This window comes from Aquila chrysaetos, chromosome 3 (genome assembly GCF_900496995.4).
Source record: "Aquila chrysaetos chrysaetos chromosome 3, bAquChr1.4, whole genome shotgun sequence".
NCBI lineage: Eukaryota > Metazoa > Chordata > Aves > Accipitriformes > Accipitridae > Aquila > Aquila chrysaetos.
The window spans coordinates 67,212,739-67,236,700 of NC_044006.1; the positions used below are offsets into that span (position 1 = coordinate 67,212,739).

The 23,962-nt window shown below is 38.1% G+C and overlaps 1 protein-coding gene across 5 annotated transcripts in view; it reads left to right on the forward strand.

Moving 5' to 3' along the window:
• LARP4B (La ribonucleoprotein 4B) overlaps positions 1 to 23,962 on the forward strand; it is a 60,390-nt gene that overhangs the window by 756 nt on the left and 35,672 nt on the right. Inside the window, exons 1-2 of one of the 5 annotated variants that reach the window (XM_030009271.2) lie at positions 9,336 to 9,357; positions 18,105 to 18,239. In XM_030009271.2, coding sequence (XP_029865131.1) covers positions 18,159 to 18,239 — 81 coding nt within the window. In that variant the 5' untranslated portion in view covers positions 9,336 to 9,357; positions 18,105 to 18,158. Of the gene's footprint in view, positions 1 to 9,335; positions 9,358 to 17,746; positions 17,973 to 18,104; positions 18,240 to 23,962 lie in introns of those variants that run through there. The other 4 variants (XM_041122406.1, XM_030009270.2, XM_041122403.1 and 1 more) reach the window with 4 other exon arrangements.

Sequence of the window (23,962 nt, forward strand, 5' to 3'; positions counted from 1 at the left end):
GGCTGGGGAGCCGTGACCCTCGCTGGAAGAGCACGGCGGGAGTAAGCGGCGGTCGCGGGCGGTAGCAGCCCCTGGCCCATGGCTCCGGGCAGACGCAGGGCAGCGCTGGCTTTCCGTGCGAGCCGTGTCCTGAATAGGTGAATTGGTCGTGCGGGAGCTGGCGGGCCGGCTGTGCTCGCAGGTTATGAAGCAAGACTTGGCAAAAGCAGCCGCCGCACAGACGGCGTTTTTGCCCCTAGAATCTTGTTGTCGTGGGGCCTTCGCTAGCTGCTTCAGCGAAGCTGTTTTCACTCTCGGTTTCAGTTTGTGCAGATGCTCAAAATTACTACGTAGCTTTGTCCACAGTCTAAACAGATGTGCGCTTGCCAAACAATGTTGTACAAGATTCCTGTGTGGCAGATAAGTATAATTATTTTTATTCTGCAGGTAAGGGAATTGAGGCAAAGTGGTTAAGACTTGCCTGTGGCCACAGAGAGGGAGAGATGGTTTCAAAACCACTGTTTAAACTTGAGTCACGGTTGGGGTAAAACCATGGGAATTCTGGCTTCCGATCCTGCGTCTTGTCTCTGGCCTAGTTTTGTTGGCCTCCGTCTGAATCCTTAGTAAAATTGGAGTAGGAACCTTTCTTAAGTGCTGCCTCAGGATCGCTATTGAAAGGCCTTCAGCTTTCATGTGGTTTGTTTTGCGTCAAACTTACCTGGTTTTTATGGATTGGATAAATTTTCAAAGGTCAAAGCGTGTTGTGTTCTTTTTTTAAACTTGCTGGGATTTTACAACTCTAGGGTTTTGATTCTGATCTGGTAACTGTTTTTATCAGTTGAACTTTCACTTGTTTCCTGCTGACATGTAAGCATTTCTTCAAGTTAATTCTTGAGATATGAAGCTAATCAGCTTAATCACTCTAGCTATTAGAGGAACATTGATATTTTCTAATTTTTTTTTATTACTATTATTTTTTGCTGGAAGTGAAAGAGAGGAGAAAACTAGGGTTAGGCCTGATAAGGTACGTACAGAAAACAGGATGTATTTTATATATAATATCTATAGGAAATTTTATTCTAGGCCTGTTGCCATTTATATGTGTATATTGTTTATATGGAAGCCAAAATTACTCTCATGTTTAGTTGGTGTTAGATTTGGGGGGGGGGGAAGAAATCCTTAGTGAAACTGAAATAAAAGCTTTGCATAGATGAATTAATAGAAAACATTTGACCTCTTGGATGTTCCTGAATAAGTGATTGTATATCTTCATAGTATATAATCAGGTCCTTACGTGCACACAATGTTCTGGGTTAGGTTGAATTGTTTCCCTTGTAATTCTTTCTGGGTTTTCAAGTGTTTACACACAAACCCCTTAAGAGAATAAAGGTGTTGGCACAAGTGTGTTCTGCCTTGGTTGCTTTTTATAGCTTGCTCTAATGCAAATAAATATATACATAAAGATATGGATAACTGATATGTACATATATATATTGTTTAGATATGTGGCTGGACTTAAATCTGCTTCGGCACAGAGCAAGATGGAAGACTTGGAACTGGAGGCAGTTGTGGGGGCTTTGGGATGTTGGGTTTTTTTATGTTTCTCTTTGAGACATGCGGTAACCATGTAGGCAATTTCTGGCTCTGATGTTTTACTTGATTAGAGTGAAATTAACTACTTGGTTTATTTTACTGAAATGCAAAATAAATACAGTCAGGTTTGTCTAATCTACATGTTCTGTGCAGATCTGTTGCTGCGTCTCTTATTAAGTCTCATATCTGGCAGTGGCTCTGGCTTTAAATCAGTTCTGAGCTTAATTGGCATGGTAATATAAACTCTTTGTTAAATATTTATTACATTACCTCACAAAATGCACATGCTAGACACGGAAGAGGCATGTTTCTGGCCATGGTGCGTGACAAACCTAAAGTGACAGCTGAAAGGTAGCAAGAAAGGAGTTATAAAGAACAAAGTAATTAGGTGTAGATGTGTTTCATCAGTTTAATTTTTTTAATTTAGGTGGCTTTTTGGCCCTTCAGCGCTATTAATGTTTAATTCCATGATGCCTGTATATATTCATCAGACATTCACGTTCTCGTAAATGAACAGGTAAGGTACACAAATAAGCATGTAGAGCACTTGACTTTTCTTTTCTTGTGCCTATGTTGGAAGGAGCAGGTTTTGTCAAGGGCAGAGGCCTTATCGATCCTCTTGAAGAGCATTCTTGTCTTGGAGATGCTATGTGAAGGAAGGTGCAAAGGTGACTGTAGAGCTAGCTAACAAATGCAGTGTCAAGAAGGCTATCGCTGGCACAGAGAAAAAGGCAAAAGAGACCAGATAAAGAAAGCAAGGAAACACAGTTTCAAGTTTGGAGAATATCAAGCTTTGGGAGTATGGTTGTGTGTGTGCGTGTGTGTACGTGGACATGTGAGGAACTGTTATATGATGTAAGAAGTCAAAAATGTGGTTTACATAGTGTTCTGTTCCTTTAAGCATTTAGTAGCAAAATGACATTTTTAGACAACAAGTCTGTGTAACATAGAAATAACTGTAGAAGATAATCTTTGGCTGCATTTATTCCTGTATGTAATCAGTGATGTTAAACTAACGTGAGTATTGCAAGTCTCTTGTATTTGCATCAGAATAGGCACACAGGTACTAATAGGAAAGGAAGGATGTTACAAAACAGGACGTTGTAAGGAAGAAAATTAACCCCTCCCCATGCAGTTTTGTAAGAGGCAATAGTATGTTGAGAACTGTGTAGAAGATGAGAGTAAAAGCTACTCTTGTACTAAGGGCCCTGGAAAGGTATTTGAGCAATGTTGTTCCCAAAGCAAGGCATATGCGTGCTGAAACTAATACTATTATTTTAGTCCACATAAAACAAGATCTAGACAGGTGGATTTCACCATGTAAGCCAGTCATTAAATTAGGGAGGGGAAAGTGATGTAAAACTTAAACTTTGAAAAAATGCTAGTTCTATGTGATACCCCAAAAAAGAGAAAACACACATGCACACACACTCTTCCCCCCTGAACTGGTAATATGCTTTATCAAAAGTACCAGTTGAAAATGTTGTAAATACAGTTGTAAGCTAATGCTTTGGGGAAGTTTGGTTTTCTTTCCCTATGTATTAACCCCTCTGTGCTAGACTCAAGGCAAGCTAGTGTGTCATAACAGTCAAACACGAAAACAGAATACCTCTGAAGCACTTTCTCTGAATAGAAAACTCAGCGATATTTCACCTGGTCAATAGTAATAATTTGGTGCTATAAATACTAGGTAATTGAAGAAGACCCATTGCTATTCAACAGTCTGTTTCTTTCTCTTTAAGGATGTGCTGGCTTTGACTGGCTCATGATAAAAAATTTATCTAAGACCAGTAAGATTGAGGAACTTGTTAGAAACAGGAGACTAGAAGTTGATTTCTGTACCACCCATTCATTTAAATTAATCTAGCTGAGTTCCACAAAGTAGTGCAACAGAGAAACAAATTCTATTAATCAGTTCATAGCTGATATTTCTCAAGTTTTGGTGATGTGATGCAGCCAAGGACATTTTTTTCCATTGGTCTCACACGTCTGTGTGGTGTGTGTGTGTGTTGCTGTTACGTACCCTTTCTAAAGGGGGGGGGGGGTGTCCCCCTCTATTAGGAAGCAGGTGCTACAGAGTTAATACCTGCAGACAACAGAGGTACTTTGGAGTACTTAAATTAGGTGTGACTGTAATACAGCATAATTGCATGATTAGGATGGCCATGACAGTGTTTGTTCTGTGATGTGTGCTGCTGCAGGTATTTTGTGTCTGGGTATGTGTTTCAGGAACAGCAATTAACTCCAAAATTGGAAGTCTGGCAGGGGTTACTAATATGTGGCTAGCTACTTGGCCTAGAACATTGCAGGGAATTGGGGAAACGCTGTTTTGACGCCCTGATGAATCACCAATTTCTTTGAGCCTTAATCTTTCTAACGCTCATTTACCGTGGAGGGCTGGGCTATGCATATTCTGGATCCTGTCAGTCCAGCTCCTTAATGGGTAGTTGAATGATGTAATACAAAAGGAATCATTCGTTCATAAGCTGAATGGATTGCCGCCTCTGCACTTCCAGCAGCTCTGTTGTTATTCGCATAAGGCTGTTGGCATGTAAGGAGCTGGTGTCCCCCGAGAGTATATCCTACAGTAAAGGTTTATTCTGGATTGCCTTTGTAACCATCTAGAGTTCATGGATATCTTGAGTTCAGTGTGCATGTATTTGAGGTAGTAGTAGCTATACACAGCTTTTAGTTCTGGACTGTTGCACATATACGATAGAAACGTAGGTGCCTATAGATATCTATAGACATCTATCTGGCATGGTAGCTTATGATGAATTAGACCCACAATTGCTTTATCTGTTAGTGACTCCTTCCTAAAATGCTTATATCACTTTCACTGTTGAAAATAGCAAACACCAGCGATACATACAGACATTGGAAATTATACCTTCAGATGCTTTCAGTAGTTCACATGGGACTTGTTCAGGAATATACTGAGTTTTGAGTGTAGTTGTAGAACATGCAGTTATTTTATCTAAAGCTTGAGCTGGGCTTTTTGCATGTCTAAATATTGTATCGCTTAATTTTGCTTTTAGTTTTCCTGTGTTTTCTTGCACAAGTATCAGAACGGTGTTTTCCTTTTGCTTAGATTAATTCTCCCTCACCTTCATACTGGCCCTTCCCTGCTAGCTTCTGGAAATAAGTAATAGTGATCAATATTAGTACTTCTTTGATGGTGTTCATAAGGTAGACTTCTGGGTAATGGAGTTACGAACTTACTTCACAAAATTGTAGATTTCTGTTATTCTGTTAAAGTGTTTCTCCATATTTCTCAGCAGACCTAATGTTCTGCAGTCTATTTTCAAGTATTTTATAATCACAGGATGCCAGTGATCTGACAGGGAATCTTGAGAAACAAAATATAAGTTAAATAGTAATTATGTTGAGGAAAGAATATTTAACTATTTGATAAGTCTCACTTGTCAAAAACTTAATGAATGCTTAAGAAGCTTTACGGTGATGTCTCTTGGCAGCTTTATGGTTTTGTTTTCGGTCAGTGTTGGTATCCATAAGCATATTTTTACAGGTTGTGATGCTGTTGTAGGTTGCCCCACAACAGAGTCTGACTCTGACTGTTCAAACAAGGAACTGATGAATCAACAGGCCAATGTCCAAAGTAGCTTGCTTTTTCATACCGTGGCGCTGAAGGTTTATGCTCAAATGTTTTGATGTATCCTACTTGTTTCTGATTCTTGCTCTAGGAATTAAAAAAATAGAGCAAAAGTGAAGAATGCATTGGGGCATGGTTACTTTAAGTGCTGAGCTACCTATATGTGTAGAATTTGCAATCTTATCTTGGGAGTTTCATTCCCATTCAGTGTTGTTGCTGCCCAACAGACAGGGACAGAAAGTGGTCAACATGTTGCTGTTCAAAGCAACAAGGCAAACAAATTGGGCAAAATATCGTTGCCTGCATTGGCCTGTCTCCAAGATCTTGGGTTTGCGTCCCTGTTCCTGTTTAAAGCTTGTTGTCCAATTCTTCATAATAGATGTCTAAGAGATTTGTAGGATAAGGGAGGGGGATCCTTGTTTTATGAACATGTTGCAGCTTGGCTTATAATCTATTTTGTTATGATTATAATTTTCTGTTTCTTAATGTTGCATACTTTAACTGCCTGGATTCAAGGAATCAGTGGAATTTTTAGGAGGGTCTGTGCCCAGTTATTTTGACTTGCAAGGAAGAATTATTGTCCTTAAATCCAAGCTCAAATACTAGAACAGTCCATCCTTTTAACAGTGAGTCAAAACCTGAATTACCAGTAGTTTTGATTACAGTGATACGCTAAAAAGGTGGGGTGCTCTAACTGTGAACAAGTGTGCACCCAGTAGGTGATAGTCTTTCATACAGTGTTTTAAAGTAAGCAAGAGTTGCTTCTGATTTCAGCGAAGCTTGTAATGGAGGATGGTGGCTTTTTTCAAAAGAGGAAGTAATACTAAAATGACTGGATTATTTGGGTTAAATTCTATTTTTGGCAAAGAGGTTAATGAAATAATCATTGGCAAAAACACTAGCTTCCTTTTTCTTATTACGAAACCTTAAAGTTAAATGACGCTTCTTCTGTAATAGTTTAATTTCACTTTAGATTTGGTCCTGAACATGTTTCAAAACTTAAACTAACATATTTTAGGTAAAAGAATGCCTTTCAAGTCATCCAAAAAAAACCCAAACCAAACCCCAAAGCCTGAGGGGGGTTCATCCTAGGCTGTTTGTTTTGCAGAAGGACTGTTTACTAAAATAGTCTTTGTATAGTCAAGGATTATTGTATACATTCGTGTTGGAAGAAAACTTGTCATTGTACCTTTTCATTTATCACTTTAATTATCAACATCTTATTTGGTTCTGTATATGCCTCTCACCTGGACTTTATGTAGGCATAGACCCTTTTCTATCTCACTTTTGTCAGAGCTGTTCTGACCAAAGATGTATTCTAGGAGCACTGTAATAGCTGTCCCATCAGTCTGCATCAAATCTTCTCCAGAATCCTAGTTCTGTGTGCATTTGAATTTGAATTGGAGATCCTTGGTGTAAGATTTCTGCTTCCCTTAATTAGGTGTTTGTGTGATCTGAGAATGTGATGATAAAGAACTTAGAAAATCGGCTTTGAAACTATCTGTGTGTCTTAAAGAATAATTCAAAGCATTAAAAATATTAAGTGTCCTAGAAGTTCCTAATACAGTTTTTGACCTCCTCTTGCTTAAGCAGAGCACTGATTGCAGACTTGAAACAAGGAATCCAAATAATAGCAATATTCTAAGATAAGCCTATTAAGACCTGTTAAAGAATGTCAGACTTCTGACCTCACCCTTGGAACTGCCCTAAATGTTAACCTTATAGCTTCAAGTGATGTTTTTAGTCTTGTCTTTCATCATAAAATACTGCATCCTCCTCTGCCACCTTCTGAATTTTTCTGAAGAAGGTGCTGCCCATAAAATCCTGCCCAGCAGAGCTGAGTTAGTTATTTCCTTTACCTTCGTGAACTGCACTGCCTAGAGTCACAGGCAGCATCGTGAGTGTGCATTGGCCACCTTCTGGCTAGCAGTGTAGTGAAGTATGCGGAAAACTTAAATATCGTACTGGTAAATCGGAGGAGAAACATTCAGTAATTGAAACAAGGAAGTTTGTTGTTCCCAGCATTGCTAAACTGGCACTCTTCATGCACAACATTTAACTTGTTCCCGCTAAGCAAGTGCTAAAGCTGCTGGTACTTTGTCATGTGTTGTATCTTTTGAAGACTTAGTGTTTCTTTGAAGAATTAGGAAAGGCCAAATAGATCATCAATTGCTGCACCTTAGCTTTAAAAATTTGAAGCTGCTAGTAAAATACTGTAGAACTTGCAGTTGTTTTGTGAAATAAACAATTTATAAAATGATAGGTCCACTTACTGCAAGACTGGCATGCTGAGATGCTGGTGAGTCTGTTAGCCAGCAAAGTTCAGCATCTTTTCTAGTTTTCACTTCAAGTCAGGAATCAGTTTCAGCCTTAGAATGAAAACTGCCTCTCATGGGTGAAGGTGCAGCAGTTTCTGTAAACTTCACTGCTCTGTGTGAGCTCTTGGCATACTTAATTGTTGCTTCCTTCAGCAGTGGAATAGGAAGAAAAATCTCTGACTTCACTTCAGTAGGTACTTAAAAGAAAAGTGAACCCCCCAAAACCCCTTGGTTAAGTGAGAGCAAGCCAGCTATGTGGGGAGGGAAGGGAAACAAGGAAAATACATTATTATGCAAGATATTATCACTGCATAATAATTCCTCATGTGTGCATGAGTTCAGAGAAGATATGATAGAATGAGACAGGCTTAGTATCCAGAGTGCCAAAGTAAACTCACCTGCTGGAAATAAGATGTGTGTCAAAATGAAGAACTATAGTTTATGGGGGGAAAAAAAATATCTGAGAAGTCTTTCATGTGGCTTTTTCTGATAGCTATGTTAATCTCTTCATGTGGTGTCTTGGTTGGCTATGGGAAGGAGTAATATAGGCTGAAGATATGTGGAAGTTTTTGGAAAGTTTCCCTTTAAATAAATCAGAGTTTAAGAGTTTTAAGTTACCGTCTACTGTTCTGAAAATGCCTTTTTAAAAATAGTACAGAAATGAACAATATTTTGTGAAATCCATAGTCATTAGTACTAATAGGAATCAGCTCCTGCCCTATCCACTCCAGGGCAAGCTTTAATTTTCTTTCCAATTCAATCTACTGCTTCTAGTCAGTTGTGTCTTGGTCTTCTGCTTTCTGTGTGTACGGATGTATTGTGCAATTGTTAACTCATGTGACCTCAGTGCAGACAAGCAACATCGATGATGACAGTTGATGAATTAGATGGTTTTTCATTTGATGGTGCTAAACTTCAGAAACAGATTTTTGCGATGCTTTCCTAATGTTTGCATTAAGTGAAAAAATTAATTTCCACATCAGTGAACAGTATTTGACATTAAATATTGGTATTACATTAAAAGCCTGGAATAGTCTCCCAGCTAATTTGTAGGCATAAAGATATGTGAAGTTATTGAGAAGCTTTGACTTTCAGAAAAAAATGCAATTAGCCCATCAAAGAGCACAACAAAGCATCTAGAGTTAATATCTGTGTAGTAGGTAAACAATTTTAGCAGTTAAAACGATGTATATTAGTAAAAATACCAACACTTTTATTTGCGTTACCTCAGCTGTGACTTGTTATTTGCAGATCAGAAACCCACTGCACTGGACACTGTGGAAGCACAGCCTGTTGCCTTGCGGCTTAGTCAAGTGTAACAGGTAAATGCAGGTGGATGGGAGCGTTACAAGAAATTAATGTGAGCGGTGGATTAGTATAGTATATGATGCCTGTGCTCTGATGAAAGCCTCATCAGTTTTTAAAATATATTAATTTTAAAAAATCTTGCGGAAGGAGGGAGCTTCCATCACGTTCTGCAGTTTCTGTTAACCCATGCTAGGTGTAAACTTGGGTTTTTTCTATACTTGGCCATTATTTAGGCTGGCTGGTTTTAGAAAATTATGTGAAAAGTTAGCCTCTCCCTACGGTTAGGCTCATTTAACAAATGTATTCTCAATTACACAGCTTGGAAGCAGAGGTAGATGTGAAATGCTGTGTAGAGTTTAGGGTCTGGAACTCCAAGCTTGTCCTTCTGCAGGTACTTTGAAGCATTGTTGCCCTGTGTTCAGGCTTAATTGGTTTTCCAATTTTTTTTTCCAATGCAAAAGAGCAGTGGTTTGCATTGACCTGTTCTTTCTCTCTTTAATTCAGTACAGACATTCTGCTGGGATTTCTCTTGTGAAAGTCCTGCAGGTATGTTACTGTCTTCTTTCCTTTTTTTTTTTTTCTTTCTTTCTTTGTCTTGTAGTAGGAACTACCTGTGATGCTTTGTAGGCAAGAGTAATAGCAGCAGAGTGACGTGGAACTGACCTTTTAAGTTTCACTCAGAACTGCCGTACATGGTTTGCAGTATGAAAACTCTGCTGCTGCTGGTTTCCTGGAGAACAGGAAAGAAGGATTAATGGCATCAGTTCTTCAACTTGGGTCCTCTCTCCTCTACTACTCTTCTCATGGTCCCAGAAGTAAAGTGTGTATGCATGCAACTACTGTGTAGTTCTCTGTTTAACTGTTTGTAGGAAAGGGGCATTGTTCAAATTATTCAAATTCTGTTCTTGCTGGTGATGTTTTCTGTCCTGGAAAAGTAAAAGAGAGACCAGGGCTGGGAGGCAGGGAGGAAGTCAAATGCTCATGCACCTAATAGAGGGCGATTGATGGAGTATTTTAGTGGAAAATCATCATACTTTGAGGTACTTGCCTAATGTGCTTGAGTGACAAATTCGTGATCTCTTTCCGGAGAAAGATAAAAGACCTTCTTCCGCCAGTGTGAAATGTTTTCTGCTTTTAGTAGGCCTTGGTCATGAATGTAGAATTTGTGATCTACATTCAACTAGATAAAAAACAACTTTTCAAGAGAGGATGGGCTTGTGGAGAATTATGATCATAGATGTTTTATATTAAGGTAGCACCCCACCTTTCATTTCAGAGTTGTCATGGTTTGGCAGAGCTGCTAACAACTTTAACTGCCATTTGAGGGGTTGCTCAGATAATGCACAAATGGGAGAGTGAAGGGTTTATTTTAATTAACAGTTTGGTACTTTTTGAAATCATCATCTGAAAAAGAATATCTTATCTGACATGATAGTTATAATAGAAATTAAATATGCATCTTTATGGATAACCTGCAGGGTGTGTGCTGTTAGTCCACTTACAGTGAGGAAAACAAGCTTGTGGCTTTGTGATGGATGTGCTACATGAACCAACCCCTGTTAATTAATGAGTTGGGTTTCTTAATGTTATGTGCTTCAGCCTGCAGTCAGGAGAGTGCTGCTTCAGACTTGAAAACGGAGAACAAGCTATAAGCAAACTGAAAACTGCTCATGACACAATCACACTTGTCTTCAAGGCACATGATACTCTTACCAGGCAGAAAAATTTCTTCACAGTGGGTTATTCCTGTCTTGGTAGGCACTCCTAGTATTCTAAATGGTAAGGTTTTTTTTAGATTCTATACTATTAAACATCTAGTGCATTACATTACTGAGGCGGATATGATCCACAGGCTTATTAGTCTGTTTCTTCAGTGATGTTTGAGTGCATATCAGATGGCACATGTGTGTAAAACTGTCATGGTGTGCAAGAGGACTGTGGAAATTCTGTAAGACCTTTCAATATAGTGAAAAGATTTCCTTTTATTTTAAGCATATATATTTAAAATACAATGCATAAAAGGCTAGACATAAAGATAATCAGGATTATTTGTTGTTGGGGATCATCCTGTTACCCTCTGTGTACTATCAAGATCTTTCTTCCTGTTGTTTGAGATTACGTGAGTGAATAAGGCTGTAACTTTACCCCCTTCCCACTTTTCTTGCTCTTGACTGACAGTTTTTCATATAGCTCTATATAGAGTCCTTATTTACCACTATCAGGTTTCTTTGGTATTTTATGACCTTTGTTTAGTAACTTACTGCTTGATATCTCTTGGACAACTAATTACTGTAACAATCTGAATTTCTAGACTTGAGGAGTAATCAGTTCTGGTGTGTGGTTCCATAGCACGGGTTTGTGTGTGAGTTAGATCAGTAAATGATGGAGTTGCAAATCACTTGTGAAGCCTAGCATGGAAACGTTTCATAAATCTTTAAATAAGCAAATGCAGTGTTCCCTTTAAATAGCAAGGTTTACTGTTTCTCTTGAAATCTCAGCCATTCTTAGAGGAGAGACTACATTTGAAGAGATAATTGATAGAATTGCAGAACAGTTTTGGAGACTATCAACCTTATAAAACAGAAGGTTTTTTTAAAAAAACTTGTGAAGTAGATGCAGCAGCAGCTCTAAACTATTTGGGCTGGAGTTTTCTACTGCAGAATGTTAAAAAAGTATAGCGTTAAGGTTTAGGTGGTCTTCTGACACAGTGCATTTCTTGCAAACACCCGGTTGCCACATGGGTTTTAAAATGCCTTGCACCTGCCAAGTGTCCTGTTGCAGGTTCACCCCCAGTGCTTATGTCCATGTTCCTCCTCAAGAACCAAAAAGTTGTGTTGTTCTGGGTGCTGCCTGGGGGGTGCCATGGCATGAGTAATTTTCTTGGCAGGAAGGAAAACTGAAACAAATCAGACAGTACTTCTCTCGGGTTTTTTGAAATCTAACTTTCAAGCCACCATGCTGGCATGTACACTGGATGCATGTACATTTTGAAATTTTCATCTGGCAGACTTCAATAAATGTCTGGGTCACACTAACATCCAGAGGTGAAATTTTCAACTTTTCCCCCAACTGCTTAGCTAATTAGCAGTTAAACAAATTCAGAGCCTTATGATGATTTTTTAAATAGTAGTATATTCAGTATTTAACTTCTGTAGACACATGCTATGACTAAATATGTCATGTCAGCTTTTTAATTGCTGTTGCGTAATACAGAGTTTACAACTCACGTAGGCACAATGGGGATTGCAGAGATCGCCACCAGCAGATGTGCTTTTTGGGGTGGTTAGATTTTTCGTTCCCAGCTATTTTGTCCACTGTGGTAATGTATCGCTTCACAGTATATTTTCTTGTAAATAATGCCATCCTTTGAATGATGGATTGCTTGTTGCATCTGCTCTGTGAAGAAACTGATTTCCTGCTTTGAAAGGAGAGATGGAAACCCCTGAATTCTGTCACAGGCTTTCTGTATCAGAACGATACAGCTTTGTAGGGTTATTCATCTACAGAATGGTAACATGTGCCCCATGCAGCAGGATGATGGTTCAGCGCTTATATTAACAGCTGAAATCTTTATTTGAAAGTCTTCTAAAACAGCCATCTGATTAAAATTGGAAGCTGTAGTTTGTATCACCACTCATAATGCTAAAATGGAGGGAAACTTGCAGCCTTTCAGGATTAGGATTTGTCAGTTTTTCTTGATGATGCTCTATAAGCTTAACTATCCTGTATCTGAGTTAGCAGCTTTACCTGGGCTGAGAGCATGATTACCTCTTGACATATTACATATCCCTTGGGTATTCAAAACACTTGTGAAACTAATAAAGAAAGGTAAATGTTGTTTAAATGGGAGCTCATGTGTTAGATTAATAGCATACTTTTGGAAGAGGCATCTGTTATTTCTTGTATCAACTATGTGATGTATTCAGCAGGTGCTAAAATTCTTTTCAAAGCTGAGGTCAGTGGTAGCTCTGATTACTTCTGCTGTGGTGTTGTGAAAGATGGTGAGAAAGTATGTTATCTCTGACAATAGAAAGAAGGTTTCTGGCCTGCAACTGGAAGTTTGTTATGAGGCTTAAGTTAAGCAGTACACCTCTGTTTTGAAAACATTTTAGGCTTTCTCATGTAACTGGAAGTGTATTTCTGTATTAGCCTTGTGAAAAGTTTATCTTAATCTGTGTTTAAAGTTCCTAAAATGTTTGCTAGGAAGAGTTCTGCACAAAGCCAAACTCAAATCTATTTTTGTTTGTGCTTGCTGGAAGAGCAATGAAAAGATCTTTTATTCTAGTGAGCTTTTTTGTTTTATGGTGGTGGTGTTCGCAGTGTGAAAGTTAGTTGTCAGCACTTGCATTTGTAAATCTCTTTTTAAGGGCTGATTACTCTGGGCTGAAAGTTGGCAGGCAAGATCTCAGCCCTAGAGCATTGTTTGGGGTTTGCATGTTTTTAAATAACAGATCTATCTGACTGGTTTGATTGAGAGAACGCATGCTGCTACTCATACTCTTGTAACTCTAGACAGCAAAACAGACTGCATAAAAGCACGCTTTGAATATGAATTAGAAAAATTAGAGACGACTACTAATGAAAGCAGGAGGATTGGGGGCTACACTCAGGGAGGTTTTGGGGGGATTGGTGGGGGCAGTAGTGGTTTTGTTGGCTATATAACAATCAAGGAGATGTCACTTCCGAGCTGTTTGCAAGGTTGTGGTGTATGTGGATGCAGTGTGTATATAAATATCTTCAGACAGTTGAACATTAACTCTGCCAGTACTATAAGATACCTAAACCTGAACTGAAGTGCAGTGTAAAGGTTAGCCTGATGTTGGCACCACAATAACACACATGTGGCTTTTGGATGAGAGTGGTCCCAGCTCTGCTTGGCTTGGCACCCGAACAAGACTGGTCATGTGGTTGTGTGTACTTAGCTGCATAATCATCCTGTGGAGCATTGCTGGTTTGTATCTGGTATCTTCTGAAATGATGGAATTCCTATAACAAGATACATTTGAAAATATTTGCCAATAAAGAACTGTGTTGTCAACTTTAAAACAAAACGAGATCCACAACTTTTTATTGGTGAAGGTGGTTGTCAATGTTGCAGAGGGAAGCCAGTGGGCTGAAATAGTGCTACCTGTGTTGCTCAGCCAGGTGGTCTCAGTCCTTTCTGAGAATATTCTTGTAACTCCTCAGATTAACCACTGCTGACCAGGTGCCCACAGGGACAGATCTGTATAAGTAAAGAGTCCATTGCCCTTGTTCTAATGGGAAAACAACTGTAGTAAGGCGCTCTTCCCCTTCCTGTTGCAATTACTAATTTAGCAGACTTCATGGTTGAATGTTGTGCAGTTTCTAAAGAAACATGTTCTTACCTGTGTTTCAAAACTTCTGGGGGGATAAGTGTCTTGCCTACTTACAAACAAAGTTCAAACTGCTTATGATAAGCTTCAGTAAAATCCATGCAGTTTTTCTTGTATTAGGTAGTTCTGGAAATAAGTATTTGTGTGTCTCAAGGGTAACTTTGCTCTTTGCATAATATATCAGAAGTTGTTGAACTTGACTAATTACTCTGTGATGACCGAATGGCAAGCCAGAAGAAAAATAAAGATTTACTGTATGCATTTACAGAATTGAAATTATATATAGTATTACAAAATTATAATTGTGTACTTCTAAATCAATTAATAAATGCATGCCATTCTGTAGACTATGTGAGTAGACATAATTTGTGGAAGACACAGATTGTTCTGTGAATCTGCTTGCTATAGACTAGAAGTATTATTTAAAAGCTTATTTAAGAGATTGTGTGCCTTTGAAGGTTTTTTCTGTGGGTTTGTTTTTTTTTTTTTTTTTGAATAACTTGAATGAAAAAAAATTGCAGTCTACTTCTGACAGCTCAATGTTCTGCCATAGGTATTGCTATCTCTATCCCAAATTGGTCTGCTGACTTGGGTTTTTCTCTTGAATGTCTCCTACTTATTGTAGCAGCCTGTATTTATGCAAAGGTATGGTTTACCAATGAGCAATTCAGTTTATCTTTTAAAGTGGTGGGCAAGTTAACTCTTCAGGGGGATGATAATTTTTATTGCTGCATTAAAATGCCACAATTAACTTGCTCACTAACTTGACTATTAAACTAGCATCAAAAGAGGATAAACTGTCTTCCAAACTATCAATCCTGATCTGTAGTTTCTAGTACTACCAGATATTGATTGTGGTTCCTGTAAATAAGCTTCTGTATGAAGATATGTATCAATACTAATGAAAAACATGCTAAAACACATCCTGTGAAGAGCCTTTAACATTTTGTGATGGGTTTTTGGGGGGTTTTTGTTTGTTTTTGTTTTTTTTTTTTTATTGTTTCTCTCCCTGAAGTAACACTGTCTTTTCCATAAACACTATTCTGTGACATGATGGTCATGGAAGCCTGCAGTCATATAAGTTTTATGCTTTACGAGACCAGTAAGTGGCAACTCTGCAGTGGAAAAGTTGATGGCACTAACTTTCCAGAACAGCCCTGCACCTGAAGTCCTTCTGAAGTATATCACAACAGATGGGATTTTGCAGCAGAGCACTTGATGTCCTGGGGACTTGTAGCAGTGTGACATAGTAAGTGACGAAAATTGCAAAGGAAACTCCTGCATTTGGGGTCTTTCTGTATGGCTTACCCATTTGCAGAACGGCAATAGGTGATCGCTGTTAAAAGCACAGGACTTAGAAGGCAGGTTGAATATCCTCTTTAAACAGAGTATAATAGTATCTCACTTGTTTTGAGAGCCATTTTGATCCTTAATGATATGGGTTTGGCATTTTAGTTATTAAAAATAATTTGCTGACAAGGTGAGTGGATTTAGCGTAGTGTGTATCACAACAAATCTGTGTAACTGATGAGAATATGATTATTAGTCTGAGTAATCCAAACAAAGTTACCTAGAGCTTCAATCTAGACCTAGCATGTGATAAGCATCTTGTGTAATCTCATCTAAAGGACTTCTGAAAAGCTGTAGAATGATATGCTGCTCTGATTGCTGGTAGCTTGCCCAAGAAATTTGAAGTTGCAATGTGCACATTGCAGTCGTCTTATCTATCAAGTTGGCTAACAGCTTGTCTAACCTTAGCTGAAATTAATGATTTAGCTGAATATTTTGTGCTTGATGGCCAGTCAGCAAATGCTTTAAAGGACATATGTGTAGTGGAATTTTACTCGTTTGATAGATTCACATGTTCTTAGCAGTTTTCATTCCACAGTCCATAGATTTACAAAGTACTGGTGCTAACACTACATACCAGAGGATGGAAGAGATTGGAGCATGACTGGGGACAGGCTGATCTTAGAAGGGAATGGGAAAGTGCGAGATAAGCAGGCGACATAGAGGGATGCAAAGAAGTACCTTGGCATTGATTTGGGGATCAAAATGCTGAGTAGATAACATCATCACTGACTGAAACACATTTGTCTTTCTGTAAAGTAGACTTTAGCTTGTGAATCCGTACTAATGTGCATGCTCAAGGTTAGTATGAACAGCAGTGGAGATTATATACAGCAAACACAAAATGTATAAGAAGTCTTTTTAGAAAAACATTAATCCAAAATTTTAAAAGGCTAAAACCAATTTCTTTAAAGAATATTAAGAAGCATTCTCCAAGAAGCTTAGATACCTTCCGCAGTGTTAATATGCATACAGCTTCCAATGCATGGGTTTGAGCAGCACAGGGTCTACCTATTTAATACTAGCTTTTGAAAAATTGCTTTCATTCCGAGGATGATTTTTGGTTATTTTATAAAATACAAACATCCTGAATGAATTCCACACTTTCTGCCATGCAGACTCTGTGTGTGTTCATGTGTGTGTAACACTGTATGTAAGGGCAGTATAATTTTTTTAATGTCATTTTTTGTGGTTTTTTTTTTGTCTGTGTCATTTCTCCCTTACTTTAATAGTTTCTATTCCAAGGTGAGAGGCAGGGTGTTAGGAAAAAAAACTTCCAGGAATATAACAGTGACACAGTGCATGTGTTTCTTTCAAAAACATGTTTTTCATCCTGACTTTACATCAGTAGCATGAAGTGATAAGCAACCGTTCACCTAAGCTGAATATTTTGTCCTGTCAGGGATGTCAGTATGTTTCTTCAGCTGTGTGTGCAAAATATCTTACCTTCTGCATAATCCCATAATACAGATGCTTGAATCAGTTCATAGGTGAATGTCATAATTTTATTTGAAAACTTCAGAATGTATTCAATCAGTTGTATGAAAGGCTTTTGTCCATAGCATAGAGGAGATTCCATGGAAGGCCATAATGGGAAACTGAAAGATATACTTTGTAACTCCAGTCTTTTGGAGTCAAGATGCCCTGAAAGGAGCTTATGCTGCTAAAGAAAGGAATCATATCGTTACCTTCCATGTGCTGCAAATCTTTACTTTTTTTTTTTTTTTTTTTTAAGGAGATGATAGAGAATCTTACCCTGAAGTGTGGTGTCACCAACTTGAAGACAATAAATATCTCTCACACATTGTTACAGATGCAGTACTGGGATTTCCGCATTAATAAGTAACTCAAAACGCATATTACAACTTGCTCATAGTCCTTTTAGAAAAGAAAATTAAAAAATTACCTTGTTTTTACACTCCAATATTTATTTTCTGAGACTTTATGCTTTAAATGAGCTCTTCTTGGTTTTTTTAAAGACTTTTTTTTTTTTTTAATAACGGTATTAAATAATAGCATCAAATTTCAAAGCGAAGTCGCTGTCAGACTTTCAACTCTACTCAGTTTTCTACTTGTCTAATCAAATAACATTTTAGGATGATGGAGCAGAACAACTTGTTGAGCATTACTAATCTAGCAGAACTGTTGTAACTTGCTGCTTAAAATTTGCAAAGATTAAGTGACTGTCAGTAGTTGTAGAAGACAAAGGTTGGTTTGTGACTAAATGCTTCTTAATGAGTTAAGTAAGTCTACCAGGTGGTATGAAGAAGTCATGGTTCGAAAACCAATCTGAGTAATTAAGGTGAGAATAGAGTGAAAGTTTCCCGGTGGAATTTCCCTGCCCAGTGCTGTGGGAAGTGTTCATCTGCACTGCTGAGGCAGCCAGCGACTGAGAGCTGAGTGTATCTGCAAGATCACTTTATCCTCACCTTCTGCCATAACGTTTTCTCTGAACGGGTAACCTTGACCGTGTTGTGTGGAAGTTCTTTGGACCTTGGCCTGAATCGACATGGCACGTCTGGAATGGCTGTGGGTTCTCAGGAATTTCAGCAACCACTTACAGAATCTTTTGTCTTCCTGTTTCCGCAGCTTACAAAGGTGACCAGTAAAGTTCTCTCTGAGCAGCCAAAAAGCAGACAGCTCATGACTTCTGATCAGGACACTAAAGTTGTGGCTGAACCGCAGGTGCAGCAAGTACAAGAAGTTAAAGACGGTTCTCATCTGGTAAGTATTATAATTACTGGTGTAAGTGTTGCATGAAACACAATTTTGATTAAGACATAGTAAAAAACTATCTCAGAACATTTTAGAAGACAGTTGGCTGATAGCATTGCAACATAAAATGCTAGAACAGAGCTGTTGAAGGTGGCTAATTCTCCATACCAAGTAGGAGCCTCAACTTAACTTTTCTTCAGCCCTACATGGGATTTAAATAAACTGCAAGTTACAACAGTTTGTGCTCATTTAAGGTACAGGACTTTTTAGGCTATGCAGGAATTGCATTACCAATCTTGAGTTAGGTTCTAGCTCACACATTAACTTGTGAGGAAAATGCAGGAAATGCACTTGGCATGTATCTGTAATTGAAAAAAATACAAACCCATACAAATAGGAAATTGCATCCTGTAACAGGAATTTTGCTCAGTCAGTTCTGCCAAATGGCACGTGTTGCTTCTGTGCTACTGTGCAGGATCCAGTAAGTTGCTTTATGGGATGCTTTTGGCAGATCATACAGCAGATAGTACTGTGTGTATATATGTTGCAGTAAATGTTGCATATGCCTTCAGGAAGATTGAATGCTTGATTTGTGTGTGAGCTCTACTCATACCATATTTTCATCTTTGATTGTTCACTGTATTGGGAGGAATGTTTCTTCTTGGGACATCTTGAAGGGTTCAGTTTCAGTGTACATTCTGCTAGCTGCTTAGCCTGTGCTATACTAAGCAGCGGATGCTTGCTGCTTCAAGTTAACCTTGCAGCAGCAGTGGATGCTTGCTGCTTCAACTTAATCTTGCAGCAAGCACTAAGGAGCATTTTGAAAGACCCTCTAAACTTGTGCTGTTCTTTGCTAAGCAAGCTGGTGGGTTTTTTGTTTGTTATTCCCCCCCTTTTTTTATTCTGGGTTCTCTTCTGCTCTGTTTTACCTTTCTCAGATGTGAATTTTGTCTATTTGACAGTAGAGGAAACAATTGAACCCACTTTTGTGCCATACTTTTGAAAGTTGAACTTTCGTGATTTTTTTTTTTAAATTTTTTTTCTTGTACTCAAGGCATTAATTCCAAGAAACACTGTGTAAGCTTGAGTAAGAGGCTCTTGCAGGTTTGCTTCAAAAGCTTTGAACTGTCAGTGCACTTGCAGCAGGTGCATTAGTATTAAAGGTGGTTTGATCAGTTTTCACATTGATGCTAGTTCTTTTAATTTGGCATGCTAGAGTTTTTGTAAAGCTACATATAAACTTGGATCTAAATCTTAATTTCTGTTCTTTCATACTTATTTGGAGGAAGAGACTAACCATTTATTTCAATTTCAGAAAATCTGTCTGTTCTTTTCCTTAGTAGAGGAGACTAATGTCAATTTGGATATCTTGGAATGTATCCATAGTACTATAATGGTGCATTTCAAATAACTAATTCTTTTGAGATTAAAGCTTTTCCTTTGCTGAATATTTTATTCCAAATAGGTGAGACCTGTAGGTTATTAAGCTTTTTAAAGTTATATCAGTATCATACTCTTACATGCACAGCATCAGAAGGTCATTTTGTTGTATGAGAATCATTGCCAATATATGCTGTTAAAAGTGTTGTTTTCAAGATGGTCCCTTCCATAATGGCATGCTTGCATGAGTATATTTTGCCCATGCTTCAGGACTTCATTTGCAAGTTTTGGGAACAAGGCTATAGTTTGAGGAAAAACTTAATGGAGTGCAGGAACAAGTTAGCAAAAAGGTTTTGGTTTTTTTTGTTGTTGTTATATCTTTTAATATTAACAATAGATAAATTTTCCTAATTATGATTTTAGTGTGTTTTCTTTGGCAGGAACAAAACTTAACACGTGTTCTGCTATTATAATGTTGAACATATAGTTAGTAGTGACTGAATTAAAATAAAAGTTTTGATGTTGTGATGGAACCCTTCAGAAATCGCTTTTCAGGGTTGCTTATGTTAATGATATGGAGGTCACTTGTTTATTAACAGTTTTCAAAGGCTTGACCTCATGGTGAGGGAGGCAAAGTAATTTCGTCTGCCTTGAAGTAGCTATAAAACTATATGCTATTTAATGCCTAATGTAGATTGAACTCAAGCCTGTCTGGTTCGTTTCCAACAACAGCTCCTCTTGAATTTGGCTGATTTTAGTAGTATTAAATGGCAGAATTCCAGTAGTTTTGCACGCAAGTCGATTGAAGGAAATTGGCAACTTGAGGATCTGTGTAAATTTCTTGTTAATAGTAGCTTGCACTTACAAATTGGAGGTAGATAATTTAGAGGATACTAGCAAATTCTTAGCTTTGATAAATGTGGGAGTTAAATATGCTGGTACTTCTGGCTTTTTTTTTAACCTGGAGGCAGGAGTTGTCACTTCAGGTGACATCTGTCATTGGATATTTTTTTTTTTTTGTATCCTGATTGACAATTACCTTTCTGAGAAAGGTCTTGTCAGACTGGACTCAGGAAACTCAGTGTTTAAGAAATGTTTCACTCCCTTTTGACTCACTTCTCTGTTTCCTTTTCAATCAGTAACACTTTGCTGCTAGAAATTTGAGGTTACTCTCTGAGGGAAGAGGCCAAGACCCAAATCCCATGGTGGAGGTAATTTATATGACTTGTCTCTGCCAGACAGGACCTAACTAACCTTTAGTGCTTAAGGCACAGTCTTTTTCCTTGCTCATTGATCCTAAACTCTTCCCCTGCCATACCCACATTGGAATATGTGGCCTTTCAGAGCACTTTCCAAGGAGCAAACAATTTTCTTTCCTTGATTGTCTGAATTGAAGACCTGATCTGGAAATTTGAAATTAAATTTAGAAGGGATTCTTATCGTCAAGCAGCAACAGGTTCTGTGAATGTTGGTATGTTCCAGTGGAGGGTATTACCATGGGGCCATTTAAACTTGCTGTCTGGTTGTGTTATAAGCATCACCTATTCCCTCCCTAGTTCAATAATTATCAGGTGCTGCCATGGGCTTCTCTTAATGGGAATTCAAGTCAATGTGGTGTGCTGTTTTTTGTCAATGCTTATAGGTACTGTAAATAAAAGTTCAATTGTATTGTTGTTGATTGCACAAGAAAAATAGCTACCAAGTCAGAAAACTTAAGATGGGACTTAATTGTACTTCCTAAAATGTTTTTCATAGGAGGTTATATGGAAGGATGTCCTGGGCTTAGAGCTGCTAGGTTATGTTGTTCAAAAATGCTTTTGCAACCAATTCAAGAATAAGCCTCGTAGAATAAAAAGGGACTGAGGAAATCAGATTTACTAGCTTAATATAGGATCCTGTGTTAACAGTCTAGTGAAAATTTAGTATAGCATATAATCCTCAGATCATTTGACGATACGCAGTATTACATACAGTATGTGCCAATTAAGAGTTAAGTAGCAGTTTGTATAACATGTAGGTGATATGTAATAATTCAAGAGGTCATAAATAGCTTTAAACAAGAGATGGGAGGATTAGACCTTAAACTGAACATGTATGGTATCAGCGTTATGAAGGATCCATACTGCTCAGTGTTCACTCTTTCTGTCACATTATTGTAGATTTAGACCATAAGAAAAGTGCTGAATAGTTCTGCACCTGTAGATAACTTCTAATGCTAATGTTTAATTGCTTTAATCTGTAAAATGTGTATTTAAACTCTTTAACAGTCCATTTAACCTTGATATGTTGGAGGGAAAGTTAAGCTATCTGACCAGCTATTTCCAAAAACCTGCAGTAGTGACGTTGCGATGTCTGTTGTGATTCTGCTCTTCAATTTTCCTTTAACTGGTGGTGGGCATTACATCAGGTATGGCCTGGGAATGCATTGTTTCTTCAGGGCTCGTTATGGTTGCATGACTTTATTATAGAAAAAGCATAAATGAAGTTAGGTATCAGAAGGCTGTAAGGACTGTTTTAACTTGTGCTATTGTAACTTTAAAGGTAGACTATATTTTAAAACTTAGTTCTGTAAGAGTATATGTGGGATAAACCCTTATTCCTTGGCAAGGAATAGGTACATGTAGAAATGAAAGTAGACAGGTAGATATACTCCTGTTAATAAGCATGTTGACTTTGTGCCTTCTGTGTAGGTGTGTGCAGGACGTAGGACTAAAATACTTACTAAAAAAATATTCAGATTATGAAAGTGCTGCTTCAGAACAGTTTCGTTTCATGGAGAGGGAATACCTGTTCAGGCTTTGAGTAGATGAGAAATACACCACAGCCAAAATATATATGTATACAGGAAAAAAAGGCAAAATAAACAAAATCTACCCCACCCCACCCCCTGCCTGAGCTGGGCTCTGAAGTGGCAGAGCACAAATTCTGTTATGGTGCTTATCAAGTCAGTGGTGGTGTTTAGCTCAGCCAGAAGGTTTTTAAGACTTACTGAGTCTTGGAAGTTAAACAACCAACCTCAGGTGATATAGCATAACAACAGTGTGGCATTTTCAGCTTAAATTTATGTTGCTGGGTTTTTTTATGGTGATCCCACAATAAACAGTATTGAGAAATGTGACTTAATGAATGTGCACTGTGGGTGCTTAAAAATAGAAATTATAACTGGAACTCTTAGATAAAACCAAAGGAACAGGTACAAAATGTGCCTTTGCACATAAGGTGAAGGGTATGGGAAAACTGGAAGAAGTTTCTGCTTGCCTAAACTGCTTCACCCATTTTCTCCCCATTAGTTGATAGCAGAAGTGCTTGTTAAGGCACTGGAAAAGTGGACTTTGCCCTGGTCCGTCTCTTAAAGGTACTTAGTTCCTCTCTAGAAAGCACGTAGTAAGTAATGGTTAAATCACAGAGGGAAAAATCTTGCTATTTGTTTAACTGACGGGAGTTTTCTGAGTAGTTGTAAACTTTTCAAGTATTACTGTGACTATGCTGATGTTAAAAACAGTTGAATTGTTTGCTCGTGGCATTTCTTCAAAAAAACTATTATAAGTAACTCCCTCCCCCTTTCCCTGTACTTGGTTCCAGGGAAAGCTAAAGAGAGGAGTGACTTGGCGTAGTTTTAAGTCTGGATCCAAGCATGTTGAATAACTTTGTCCCACGGGAGAATTAAAAAAAATGCAGCAGATGGCAGCAATGATGCATCAGACTTCCTGTCCTTAAGAACAATGTTTTTGGAGGCACTTTGAGGCTTCACGGATTGGATAAGCTGGGGGGGGGGGGGTGGGCAGGGTAGTATTCCTCTTTTCTTACTTTGCAATTTCAAAGCAGACTTGCTGAGGAGGGCATGTATTCCCTAGCCAATTCAGCAATCTTTTCTATGGTCAGAGGATTAGTGGTGAATAGGAGGTTTCCCCTGAAAGTTAGCCAATACGGTTCTTTCACGTATACAAATCTGAGTCTGCCTATGGCATTTAAGTTTATATGGCACTTAAATATATGGTAACCTGTGTTTAAGAATCTAAAGCACATTATTTTTTTGTGATTCATTTGTCCTGTGAGCAGAATACTTGTCTGGGGAGAAGAAGCTGCATTGGTGGCTATATTACAGCTTTCCACTTTTTTATGTTACACAGAGTATTTATAAAGAGAAGTAGGATAAGAAATGACTGAAAATAAGTATTGAAATACCTTGCAAAAGCTTCAGAGAAGAGAATAGAAGCATTTCACACTGTATAAGGAAGAGAGATTCACCTCTAGTCTGTTTTATGCTGCTAAATGTGAACTCTACTATTATTACTGCAGGAGTGCTTCACAGTGACTGCAGTGCAGACTAAAGTGAAACATTTGAATTTCTA